The 13,232-nt window shown below is 45.2% G+C and overlaps 1 protein-coding gene across 5 annotated transcripts in view; it reads right to left on the bottom strand.

Moving 5' to 3' along the window:
• Window positions 1-13,232, bottom strand: part of dysf (dysferlin, limb girdle muscular dystrophy 2B (autosomal recessive)) — a 296,195-nt gene that overhangs the window by 179,451 nt on the left and 103,512 nt on the right. For 3 of the 5 annotated variants that reach the window (XM_059650606.1, XM_059650612.1, XM_059650609.1), the window contains exons 15-17: window positions 12,754-12,797; window positions 10,918-11,000; window positions 3,350-3,385 (exon numbers count right to left, since the gene is read on the bottom strand). In XM_059650606.1, the coding sequence (XP_059506589.1) occupies window positions 3,350-3,385; window positions 10,918-11,000; window positions 12,754-12,797 (163 nt within the window). The remainder of the gene's footprint in view (window positions 1-3,349; window positions 3,386-10,917; window positions 11,001-12,753; window positions 12,798-13,232) is intronic. The other 2 variants (XM_059650615.1, XM_059650610.1) reach the window with 1 other exon arrangement.

A 13,232-nucleotide genomic window follows, 5' to 3' on the forward strand; every position in this document is an offset into this window, starting at 1 on the left:
CTAACCCACACATCTTTGGACTGTGGAATGAAGCTGGAGCACTCAAAGGGAACTCATACAGACACGGGGAGAATGTGCAAACTCCACACGGACAGTTGCCCGAGGGTGGAATTGAACCCAGGTGGCATGAGGTGGCAGTGCTAACCACTGAGCAACCATGCCGCCATCCCAGATTAACCTCTCTTCCTGCTGCCCTTTACTTTTCCCTCCAGGGGACATCTTCATTACTTCTTAGCTCTCGTCTTTTCGCGCTTGCAATATCAAGGATTTTTTCATCGGTCCATATCTGGAATATCTGTCAGCATCAATTTTCTCCCAAGGATCTTCATTTACTGTCAACGTTTCTGAGATCACGCATTGTTCATAGTTTAAAATGACTTATGGTTACCTCTAACTTCCTCAAATAGTTCAAATGGTCATTTTATTGGGGTTAGCCATCCTGGTGAAGGGTTCAAATCCACCCCCATACTTGTTTGAAATGTGAAGCTGGAGAAGGAAACATTTTCTGGAAATTGGCACATTTGCAAGGCTTATACTACCTTAGGCTCCCCAAAAATAATGGTCAACACATCTCACTCTGGGTTCAATAATTACCAACTTACCTTTTCATGGTATGACTGAAGCCTGAAGGATCAAGAGTTTATAATTAAACACCGTGCCTAAACCATCATTGGCCCCAATCTCCCAAATAATACCTTACTCACAATCAACACTATTCCTCAAAAACATTCCCACTATGTCCAACACCAACACCTCTCCCCAACAACATTCCCAACACCAATGCTATTCTCCAACAACACTCCCAACACCATTCCACGCATTCCCAACATTGACATCATTGCCAATGCAACCACCATTCCCAATATCAACACCATTCCCAGCACCAACACCATTCCCAGCACCAACACCATTCCCAACATCACCAGCACCAACATCAATTCCTCAAGCCGCATGCAGCCAGAAAGACAGAAATTGTACCCATAATATCAATCAAATTGGAGCATCTGTGTGAATACAGAGACGGAAGGTGGGCAGGGTGATTTTCATCAAAACCAATCAATGGATTTTGTGCTAAAGAGTCTTCACCATTCTAGAGTAGGAGATTGGAACAAGGATTATAATGACCCACTTCTGCCCTGTTCAGTAACTAATTTCCATCTGTTCAGGTCAAGGATGACCTGTTTAGTGTAAGGAAGGCCACTGTAACAAAGGAACTGTTCCTGAGAGACACAGCAAAAGACAGCATGGGCTTGGCCCCGAGCTCCGTGGGTGGGATTGAGCTTGTCCTTGTGGGAGTTACACAAAATATGCTTGTTATTGTCTCCTCTTATTCTGGCTATTGAAGCAATTTTGTGTCAATTGCTCATTTCCTATAAGATGGGAAGCATACAACAGCAATCCCAGCAAGGAGCCACTTGTCTGTCTGGAGCTATCCATCAACATCAGAGGTGAAAAAGTGGAAGAATATGTTGACATGTGGAGTGAGCTACAGTTGGAAGAGGCAAATGTGGAACAAAAATAATTGTAATGATCAGATGGACAAATTGTCCTGTTTCTGAGTTTGAAATTCGACTCACTTTTCCATTTTCTCATTCCCAAACCTGCCCACTGACCCCATGGAAGGATTTACTCGTGCACGAGACCTATGGAGATTTTATTTATCGTTGATGATGGGTACACAAGGAGCACAAGTTGCAGCTGAAAGCAGGACAGGGTATTCGGTGAGAATGGAAGGTAACACAGGCCACAGCAAATGTCTTAAGACCAAATATGGTTAATCCAACCTTGAAGCCTTTCTATGTAATGAATACACCAACGAACAGGTACGCTCGGGGGTGGGGAGATTCCTGGGCATGAGGCTAATGAAAGGGAGGGAGGACTTTCATCTGAAATATGGTGGTGATAGAGGACCTTTACAGGTGCTATAATTTTGTTATTATTTTATACTGAAACTTCATAAGTTATTTAAAACTCTTCAGGTGCTTTGCCACGTGGAGAACTTAATCCATTGAATCTCTACAGTGTAGAAATAGGCCCTTTGGCCCAACAAGTCCACACCTCACAGCATCCCACCCAGACCTACCCACTAACCTACACATTCCTGAACATTATAGGCAATTCAGCACGGCCAATCCACCTAACCTGCACAGCTTTGGACTATGGGAGGAAACCCACGCAGACACGGGGAGAATGTGCAAACTCCACACAGACAGTCGCCTGAGGGTGGAATTGAACCCAGGCCCCTGGCACTGTGAGGCTGCAGTGCTAACCACTGAGCCACCGTGCCGCCTGTAAATTGAGGGGTTGGGTTTAAGATACAATCAGATCTTATGATCAGGCTCAAACACACCCTGTTCACACTGTGGCCTCACCCTGAAGACATTCAAATGGAGGCCATTCACCAAAACGTTCACTGGGGAAACCCAGTCACTCAGCTCTCTCTCTGCTGTCCCCTCCACACGACTCTCCTTCTCCAACTGGTCAAATGGGCAGGAAATTGGGCAGCAGGGACAACAGGCAGTAAATCCAGTACTCCCAACTAAAGTTAACTTCTGAAGGTTTTAGAGTAGAGTTGTAGCTCAGGTTATGGATGGTTATGGTTCGTTATTCCGCATGCGGAGCAACAAACTAGCTCAGTGAGCCAGCCAGCCACAACAAAGTTAAATTTCACCCTTACCTTCTTCACAAGGAGTGGGGGAGAAGTGAGCCTTTCAGGAAATAATCTTAGCTTCACTCTAACAGGGATCAATCCTCAACCTCACCGAGTTCCTCAGTTAGCTTCCAGTCCAATCTTTGCACTTGTAATGTTAAGGTGTCGCAGTAACTCTTCACTGCCCCATAAAACCCATTTCCAGGTCAGACAGCCTTCTTCTCAATAAGGACTGGCAATTTCCAGGAGGGTCTGCATCCTGCAAGAGGCTGGATAATTTGCACAAAGCCATTTGATGCTCACGCTTGCTTGCTTCATGCTCTGACCACATTGCTAGTGCCCTCCTCTTTCACACCTCAGGATATCGCCCGGGGTTCCCAATCCTACCCTCCCATTCCTGCATCAGGTAGCCTCTGTGTCATCGGGGACAGGCAAGGGTGGCACAGAAATTGTGGAAAATCCACAAGCCGGCCGGGAACACAGGGAGAGAGGAGCCTCCATTGGATTTGGGAATCGTAGCCCACGGGGTATCATGCAGTCAATGCAAATGCCCATGCAATGAGAAACAAAATTACAGAGTTTGATAGCAATATCACCCACAGCTCACTGCCATTCAAAGCAATTCGACAGGAAGCAGAGCAAAACAAATAAAAAAGAAATGACATCACTGAATGTTGAAAATCATTCAATAAAACCTACAGCCACCAATGGTTTCAGGCTTCACTGGGCATATATCTGAGAGAGAAAGAAAACAGACAGAAAGGATAAATAAGAGGTAACAAGGTGTGGAGCTGGATGAACACAACAGGCCAAGCATCATCAGAGGAGCAGGAAAGCCGAGATTTCGGGCCTGCGCCCTCTTGGAAGGAGTGCAGCTTAGATTTAATCGCGATATCTGGTTTAAATTGAGAGCAGAGATGACAACGACTAGACTTGTGTTTTCTGAAATTCAGAAGTTTAAGAACTGAGTTCATGATTCTTCAAGATATTAGAGGAAGTTAATTCAGTAAGAGGAGAATTATAGATTTTTGAATGGTTGTGAATCTCAGCTCTATTTTGAGATGTTATCAGACATGTCAGGTGCAGGTGAGATTTGAACCCAGATTCTGTGACCACAGGTATTCTGGTCGGAAACCCGGGATGAAGTGAAACTCTAAAGCCGGACACTTTCAGGTTGAAACGAACAAAGAAAAGTCTTCTCACAGTAAACTTGGGGAAAAGTTTAGAATTCTCATCTACAACTGGCAATTGACAGCAGATCAAGTGTTAATTTTAAATCTGCTTTATGTCTCTCAGTCGCTGTCTCTGTCAGGGAGATAATAGTGCACTGACTGGGGTTTCTTAGTCCCCTCTCTCTCAGGGAGATATCTGTACACTGACAGGTATCTCTCAGTAGCCCCGCCTCTCTCTCTCAGGGGGATGTCTGTACACTGACCGGTGTCTCTCAGTCCCCACCATCTCTCTCAGGGAGATGTCTGTACACTGACTGGTGTCTCTCAGTGCCCCCTCTCTCTCAGGGCAATATCTGTACACTGACTGGTGTCTCTCAGTATCCCCTCTCTCTCAGGGAGATGTCTGTACACTGACTGATGTCTCTCAATCCTCTCTCTCTCAGGGAGATGTCTGTACACTGACTGGTGTTTCTCAGTCCCCTCTCTCTCAGGGAGATATCTGTACACTGACTGGTGTCTCTGAGTCCCCTCTCTCTCAGGGAGATATCTGTACACTGACTGGTGTCTCTCACTCCCCCCTCTCTCTCAGGGAGATATCTGTACACTGACTGGTGTCTCTCACTCCCCCCTCTCTCTCAGGGAGATATCTGTACACTGACTGGTGTCTCTCACTCCCCCCTCTCTCTCAGGGAGATATCTGTACACTGACTGGTGTCTCTCACTCCCCCCTCTCTCTCAGGGAGATATCTGTACACTGACTGGTGTCTCTCACTCCCCCCTCTCTCTCAGGGAGATATCTGTACACTGACTGGTGTCTCTCACTCCCCCCTCTCTCTCAGGGAGATATCTATACACTGACTGGTGTCTCTCACTCCCCCCTCTCTCTCAGGGAGATATCTGTACACTGACTGGTGTCTCTCACTCCCCTCACTCTCTCAGGGAGATATCTGTACACTGACTGGTGTCTTTCACTCCCCCCCCACTCTCTCAGGGAGATATCTCTACACTGACTGGTGTCTCTCACTCCCCTCTCTCTCTCAGGGAAATATCTGTACACTGACTGGTGTCTCTCACTCCCCTCTCTCTCTCTCTCAGGGAGATATCTGTACACTGACTGGTGTCTCTCACTCCCCTCTCTCTCTCAGGGAGATATCTGTACACTGACTGGTGTCTCTCACTCCCCTCTCTCTCAGGGAGATATCTGTACACTGACTGGTGTCTCTCAGTCCCCCCCTCTCTCAGGGAGATATCTGTACACTGACTGGTGTCTCCGAGTCCCCCTCTCTCTCTCTCTCAGGGAGATATCTGTACACTGACTGGTGTCTCTCAGTCCCCCCTCTCTCTCTCTCTCAGGGAGATATCTGTACACTGACTGGTGTCTCTCAGTCCCCCCTCTCTCTCAGGGAGATATCTGTACACTGACTGGTGTCTCTCAGACCCCTCTCTCTCTCTCAGGGAGATATCTGTACACTGACTGGTGTCTCTCAGTCCCCCCCCTCTCTCTCTCAGGGAGACATCTGTACACTGACTGGTGTCTCTCAGTCCCCCCTCTCTCTCTCTCTCAGTGAGATATCTATACACTGACTGGTGTCTCTCAGTCCCCTCTCTCAGGGAGATATCTGTACACTGACTGGTGTCTCTCAGTCCCCCCTCTCTCTCAGGGAGATATCTGTACACTGACTGGTGTCTCTCACTCCCCCCTCTCTCTCAGGGAGATATCTGTACACTGACTGGTGTCTCTCACTCCCCCCCCCCTCTCAGGGAGATATCTATACACTGACTGGTGTCTCTCACTCCCCCCTCTCTCTCAGGGAGATATCTGTACACTGACTGGTGTCTCTCAGTCCCTTCTCTCTCAGGGAGATATCTGTACACTGACGGGTGTCTCTCACTCCCCCCTCTCTCTCAGGGAGATATCTATACACTGACTGGTGTCTCTCACTCCCCTCTCTCTCTCAGGGAGATATCTGTACACTGACTGGTGTCTTTCACTCCCCCCCCCCTCTCTCAGGGAGATATCTCTACACTGACTGGTGTCTCTCACTCCCCTCTCTCTCTCAGGGAGATATCTGTACACTGACTGGTGTCTCTCACTCCCCTCTCTCTCTCTCTCAGGGAGCTATCTGTACACTGACTGGTGTCTCTCACTCCCCTCTCTCTCTCAGGGAGATATCTGTACACTGACTGGTGTCTCTCACTCCCCCCCCCTCTCTCAGGGAGATATCTCTACACTGACTGGTGTCTCTCACTCCCCTCTCTCTCTCAGGGAGATATCTGTACACTGACTGGTGTCTCTCACTCCCCTCTCTCTCTCTCTCAGGGAGCTATCTGTACACTGACTGGTGTCTCTCACTCCCCTCTCTCTCTCAGGGAGATATCTGTACACTGACTGGTGTCTCTCACTCCCCCCCCCTCTCTCAGGGAGATATCTATACACTGACTGGTGTCTCTCACTCCCCCCTCTCTCTCAGGGAGATATCTGTACACTGACTGGTGTCTCTCAGTCCCTTCTCTCTCAGGGAGATATCTGTACACTGACGGGTGTCTCTCACTCCCCCCTCTCTCTCAGGGAGATATCTATACACTGACTGGTGTCTCTCACTCCCCCCTCTCTCTCAGGGAGATATCTGTACACTGACTGGTGTCTCTCAGTCCCCTCTCTCTCTCAGGGAGATATCTGTACACTGACTGGTGTCTCTCAGTCCCCCCTCTCTCTCAGGGAGATATCTGTACACTGACTGGTGTCTCTCACTCCCCCCTCTCTCTCAGGGAGATATCTGTACACTGACTGGTGTCTCTCACTCCCCCCCTCTCTCAGGGAGATATCTGTACACTGACTGGTGTCTCTCAGTCCCTTCTCTCTCAGGGAGATATCTGTACACTGACGGGTGTCTCTCACTCCCCCCTCTCTCTCAGGGAGATATCTATACACTGACTGGTGTCTCTCACTCCCCCCTCTCTCTCAGGGAGATATCTGTACACTGACTGGTGTCTCTCAGTCCCCTCTCTCTCTCAGGGAGATATCTGTACACTGACTGGTGTCTCTCACTTCCCCCCCTCTCTCAGGGAGATATCTGTACACTGACTGGTGTCTCTCAGTCCCCCCCTCTCTCAGGGAGATATCTGTACACTGACTGGTGTCTCTCACTTCCCCCCCTCTCTCAGGGAGATATCTCTACACTGACTGGTGTCTCTCACTCCCTCTCTCTCTCAGGGAGATATCTGTACACTGACGGGTGTCTCTCAGTCCCCCCTGTTTCTCAGGGAGATGCCTATGCACAGATTTGTGTCTCTGTCCATGACTCTCTCATGGTGATTCCAGTGCACTGATTAGAAATGGGATTATGTGATAAGCACTGACCCCACGTAGAGAGCAAACTTCCCTGTTCTTGTGTGACTGATAGGAAATGGGATTAATGCATGAACAATATAGCTATGAACAAACAGCCTGCCACATTGCAACAATTTTCCATTCGCTGCGAAGCATTCTTCGCACAGCTTGACACGAAAGGCCAAGTATAGGCTCAAGTTCGGTCTTATTCTTTTTATTAGTCTCCCATAATGGCACAGCATCTGATCTGAGAGTATTATTTTCACGTTGAATGGATTGCAGATGAGGAACTTCTTCCAGATCCCTGTGAGAATCCCGTATTCATCAAGCTCTCACCCCAAGCGTGAGACACACGAAAGGTAGATGGGGCTGTCAGTGAAAAACCTGCCCTTTACAACAAAGATGATTAATCGACACATTTTAGAGTTGCTCAAAACGATGAGGGCAATGGGGAAGGTGAGTTGTAGAGAGCAAGTTGTTGTAGAGAGTGTGTTTTGTGCAGGGAGTTATTGTACAGTGAGTTGTTGAAGAGGATGAGCTGTTGTAGCTGAGTGAGTTGTAGAGAGGGAGTTGTTGCAGACAGGGAGCTTTTATAGAGTGAGTTATTGTGAAGTGAGTTGTTGTAGAGAATGAGTTCTACAAACTGAGGTGCGTAAAGAGTGAGTTATTATAGAGAATGAGCTGTTGTAGAGTGATTTGTCGTAGAGTGAGTTGTTGTAGACAGTGGGTTGTTGTAGAGAGTGGGTTATTGTCGAGAATGAGTTGTTGTAGAGTGGGTTATTGTAGGGAGAGAGTTGTAGAAAGTGAGGTGTTATACAGAGTGAGCTGTTATAGAGAATGAGTTGTTGTAAAGTGCGTTGTTGTAGAGAGAGGATTGTAGAAAGTGAGATGTTATATAGAATGAGTTGTTGTAGAGAATGAGTTATTATAGAGAATGAGTTGTTGTAGAGAATGAGTTATTATAGAGAATGAGGTGTTATAGAGAATGAGGTGTTACAGAGAATGAGGTGTTACAGAGAATGAGGTGTGATAGAGAATGAGGTGTTACAGAGAATGAGTTGTTACAGAGAATGAGGTGTGATAGAGAATGAGGTGTGATAGAGAATGAGTTGTTACAGAGAGTGAGTTGTTATAGAGAATGAGGTGTGATAGAGAATGAGGTGTTACAGTGAATGAGTTGTTACAGAGAATGAGTTGTTACAGAGAATGAGGTGTTATAGAGAATGAGTTGTTATAGAGAATGAATTATTACAGAGAATGAATTATTATAGAGAATGAGGTGTTACAGAGAATGAGGTGTTACAGAGAATGAGGTGTGATAGAGAATGAGGTGTGATAGAGAATGAGTTGTTACAGAGAGTGAGTTGTCATAGAGAATGAGGTGTTACAGTGAATGAGTTGTTACAGAGAATGAGTTGTTACAGAGAATGAGGTGTTATAGAGAATGAGTTGTTATAGAGAATGAATTATTACAGAGAATGAATTATTATAGAGAATGAGGTGTTACAGAGAATGAGGTGTTACAGAGAATGAGTTGTTATAGAGAATGAGTTGTTATAGAGAATGAGGTGTTATAGAGAATGAAGTGTTGTAGAGAATGAAGTGTTGTAGAGAATGAGGTGTTATAGAGAATGAGGTGTGAGAGAGAATGAGGTGTGAGAGAGAATGAGGTGTTATAGAGAATGAGTTGTTACAGAGAATGAGTTGTTATAGAGAATGAGGTGTTATAGAGAATGAGTTATTATAGAGAATGAGTTATTATAGAGAATGAGGTGTAATAGAGAATGAGGTGTTATAGAGAATGAGGTGTTATAGAGAATGAGGTGTCACAGAGAATGAGGTGTCACAGAGAATGAGGTGTGATAGAGAATGAGGTGTGATAGAGAATGAGTTGTTACAGAGAGTGAGTTGTTATAGAGAATGAGGTGTGAGAGAGAATGAGGTGTTATAGAGAATGAGTTGTTACAGAGAATGAGTTGTTATAGAGAATGAGGTGTTATAGAGAATGAGTTATTATAGAGAATGAGTTATTATAGAGAATGAGGTGTAATAGAGAATGAGGTGTTATAGAGAATGAGGTGTTATAGAGAATGAGGTGTCACAGAGAATGAGGTGTCACAGAGAATGAGGTGTCACAGAGAATGAGGTGTGATAGAGAATGAGGTGTGATAGAGAATGAGTTGTTACAGAGAGTGAGTTGTTACAGAGAGTGAGTTGTTATAGAGAATGAGGTGTTACAGAGAATGAGGTGTTACAGAGAATGAGTTGTTACAGAGAATGAGGTGTTATAGAGAATGAGTTGTTTTCGAGAATGAATTATTACAGAGAATGAATTATTATAGAGAATGAGGTGTTACAGAGAATGAGTTGTTATAGAGAATGAGTTGTTATAGAGAATGAGGTGTTATAGAGAATGAACTATTGTAGAGAATGAGTTGTTATAGAGAATGAAGTGTTGTAGAGAATGAGGTGTTATAGAGAATGAGGTGTTATAGAGAATGAGGTGTTATAGAGAATGAGGTGTTATAGAGAATGAGTTGTTACAGAGAATGAGTTGTTATAGAGAATGAGTTATTATAGAGAATGAGGTGTAGTAGAGAATGAGGTGTTATAGAGATTGAGGTGTTACAGAGAATGAGTTATTATAGAGAATGAGTTATTATAGAGAATGAGTTATTATAGAGAATGAGGTGTAGTAGAGAATGAGGTGTTATAGAGAATGAGGTGTTGCAGAGTGAGTTGATGCAGAGAGCGAGTTGTTGTTGCACAGAGTATGTTTTTGTTAGGGGAAGTTGTTGGAGGGGGGAGTTGTCACCTGGAATGCACTGTGTGAAAAGATGGTAGAGTAGATCCAAGAGTAACTTTCAAAACAAGATTGGAAGATGTTTCAACAATGTGTTTGCATGCACTTTCCTTATTATAGCTTGCTCCAGTCATGTTGCCCCTCCTTCAAAGTGTTTTTCATTTCGAAGGGGAAGCCTTTAAAAGCCTGCACATGAATCAGATATGGCCTTGAAGGGAAGTCATTTTTGTGACTCTGGGAAATGAGCAGGAGTGAGAAATCATTAGGATAGGTCTTTCAGAGAGCTAACACAGGCATAACAGGCTTGCCATCCTCCATTGCTAACTGTCCATTGTGCGGAGTCGGCAATTAAGGACTTTCATCGGGTGTGGAACAGGTCAACAGACTGTTTGGAGTTTGTTTAAACATTGCTCCAACTGAGCGTGTGTCAACTGTTCCTTCAAAAGAGTTGCAGGACTGCACAGAACAGACAGATGTGACAGGAGGTGTGTTCAAGGTGATAGTTTCTGATGAGACACTTCGTACGCTTTGGAAACTCAGAATAGTTTAATCAATCTGAACTACCTTTAATAACTATCACTAAACTTCAACTTATTAGAACCAGTTCTATATTTAACTCACTGTGACAATCACTGAGCCTGTTCTGTTATGAATTTTCATTTCTCATCATCAATATTTAACTTTAATATTCTTTAACTCTTAGGAAACCATAACCTAACATAACTCTTACCAACTGTTAACTAGTTGTTGCCATCACCAAGTTTCAAGCAAATATTAGGAACTTCACCCTGCCAGAACCTTGATTAAACTGCGATCTACAAACTGTCATCATGACTGAAGATCAACCTCGCATAACACAGATTAGAACTTCTAAACATTCAGGAATGCGAACACAGAATAATCATTGATCTGTAATAACTATTAAATTTAAAACTATTACTTTTAATTAACCTCCACGTACCTTCAATCTCTCCTCCTGGAGCAGAGATTTTTGACATACATAAGTAAGTTGTGCCAATCACATCATTGTGGGTTAAACGATCCCTGTTCAAGTGAAACACATGGAAAAGCATTATGCATGATGTATTAATTCCCCACCCAGAGTTCTGCTGTGTGCACTCTCCCCCCATCACACACTCCACACCCATTTACTCCCCCTCCCACAGCCCCGTGTCCACTCTCCCCCATCATACACTCTACACCCATTTACTTCCCCTCCAACAGCCCCGTGTCCGTTCCCCCATCACACACTCTACACCCATTTACTCCCCCTCCCACAGCCCCGTGTCCATTCCCCCCATCACACACTCTACCTACATTTACTCCCCCTCCCGCATTATCATTCTATGAAATTGTTATAGTTGGCAGAACAGGTTGAGAAACTGATTGAAAAGTACATGTGAATCTGGCCTTTACAAATGGAGGTGCAGAGTTCACAAGCGAGGTGTCATGATGACATTTTCTGTCAATGTCTTGGCCTTTTGGCTTTCACCAGAATGGCACGGTGGCTCAGTGGTTAGCACTGCTGCCTCATAGCGCCAGACACCCAGGTTCAATCTCACCCTTGGGGGACTGTCTGTGTAGAGTTTGCACATTCCTCCCACAGTCCAAAGATGTGTGGGCTTGGTGGATTGGCCATGCTAAAATGTGTTCAGGGATGTGTTAATTAGGTGGGTTATAGGGGAATATGTCTGGATGGGATGCTGTGAGGGTCAGTGTGGACTTGTTGGGCTGAAGGGCCGATTTTCCACACCGTAGAGATTACATAACTTATTGTTGTCACATGTACCTAAGTGCAGTAAAAAGTTTTATTTTGTGAGTAGTACAGGCAGATCATCGCAAATGAGGACATACAGACCAGAGGGTGCCTCGACATCGGAAGGCTTACAGGATTATAATGCACAGGAGGTGCGTGATCTATATTATTTGAAATTAGAGAGCTCCATTCAACAGTCTGATAACATCTGGGAAGAAGCTGTTCATGAGCCTGCTTACGCTTGTGTTCAGGTTTCTGTACCTTCTGCCTGATGGAAGAGGCTGTAGGAGGTCATTAGCAGGATGTGATGGGTCTTTGACGCCGTTGGCTGCCTTTCTGCAGCAGCGAGCTATTTAAATGGAGCCCATGGATGGAAGGTTGGCTTCTGTGACGGTCTGGGCTGCGCACTCCACCTTCTGTAGTTTCTTATGGTCCTGGGCAGAGCAGTTGCCGTACCAGGCCATTATGCACCCGGACAGTTTGCTTTCAATGGTGCATCAGTAGAAGTTGGTGAGGGGCGTTATGGACATGGCAAATTTCCTGAGCCACCTGAGGAATAAGAGGTGGGGTTATGTCGTCTTGACTGTTGCATCTACGTTGGAGGTTGGATAGGGAGATATTGTTCCCACTGGTTGAAGAACTGAGATCCAGAGAGCAGAGAGTACAGATGATTGACAAAATGGAAGCATTAAGAAAGCCTTTATCTCCCAGCCAGTCAACGAAACTGCATGAGAGTGTGGTGGAGGCAGATTCAACAGAAGTATTAAAAAGCCGAAGAGAAAGCAATTTGTAGAGTTATGGGGAAGAGGCGTGCCATTGGGGCTGGGTAGTTGCACTTCTAGAGAGCTGGCAGCATTGACGGGCTGAACAGTTTCTCAGCCTGCACCTCCTACATAATCTTATGACTCTACAATATCTTGGACTCTTACCACGACATCCAACCTCCTCCCACTATTCTCGTACCATACTCCCGAGGCCAACTTATTCTTTCCTGTGAATTCATTAGCAAACAGAGAACTGGAGCGATTGGGAGGGACTCACCAGTCAATGAGCCGGATTCTCATCTTTTCACACATGGATGGAAACTGGGGAGAGAAAACATATCACCCTTTGTCTTTATTATCAGCACAGAGAGACACACATCACAGGGAGTACTGGGGGAAGAAGAGAATATTGAAGGGATTCACACACTGAGAAACAATGGATTATAGGGGCCATGCACTAGGAAATAATGGGATATAGAAGAGCCTCACTCTATGACACAGTGGGATATAGATGGACACACTGTAAGCAATAGAAAACAGAAGAGACTTACTGTGGGAAACAATGATATAAAGAGTGCTCACACGGGGACACAATGGGATATAGAGGGACAGGGACTGGGATATAACGGGATATAGAGGGACAGGGACTGGGACACAGTGGGATACAGAAGGAGCTCATGCTGGATAAAAACAGGCTATTGTCACATGCTTGTTTCTTAAAAAGATGTTGATTGATTGGATGTGAGCATCATTCAC

This window comes from Stegostoma tigrinum, chromosome 1, assembly GCF_030684315.1.
Source record: "Stegostoma tigrinum isolate sSteTig4 chromosome 1, sSteTig4.hap1, whole genome shotgun sequence".
NCBI lineage: Eukaryota > Metazoa > Chordata > Chondrichthyes > Orectolobiformes > Stegostomatidae > Stegostoma > Stegostoma tigrinum.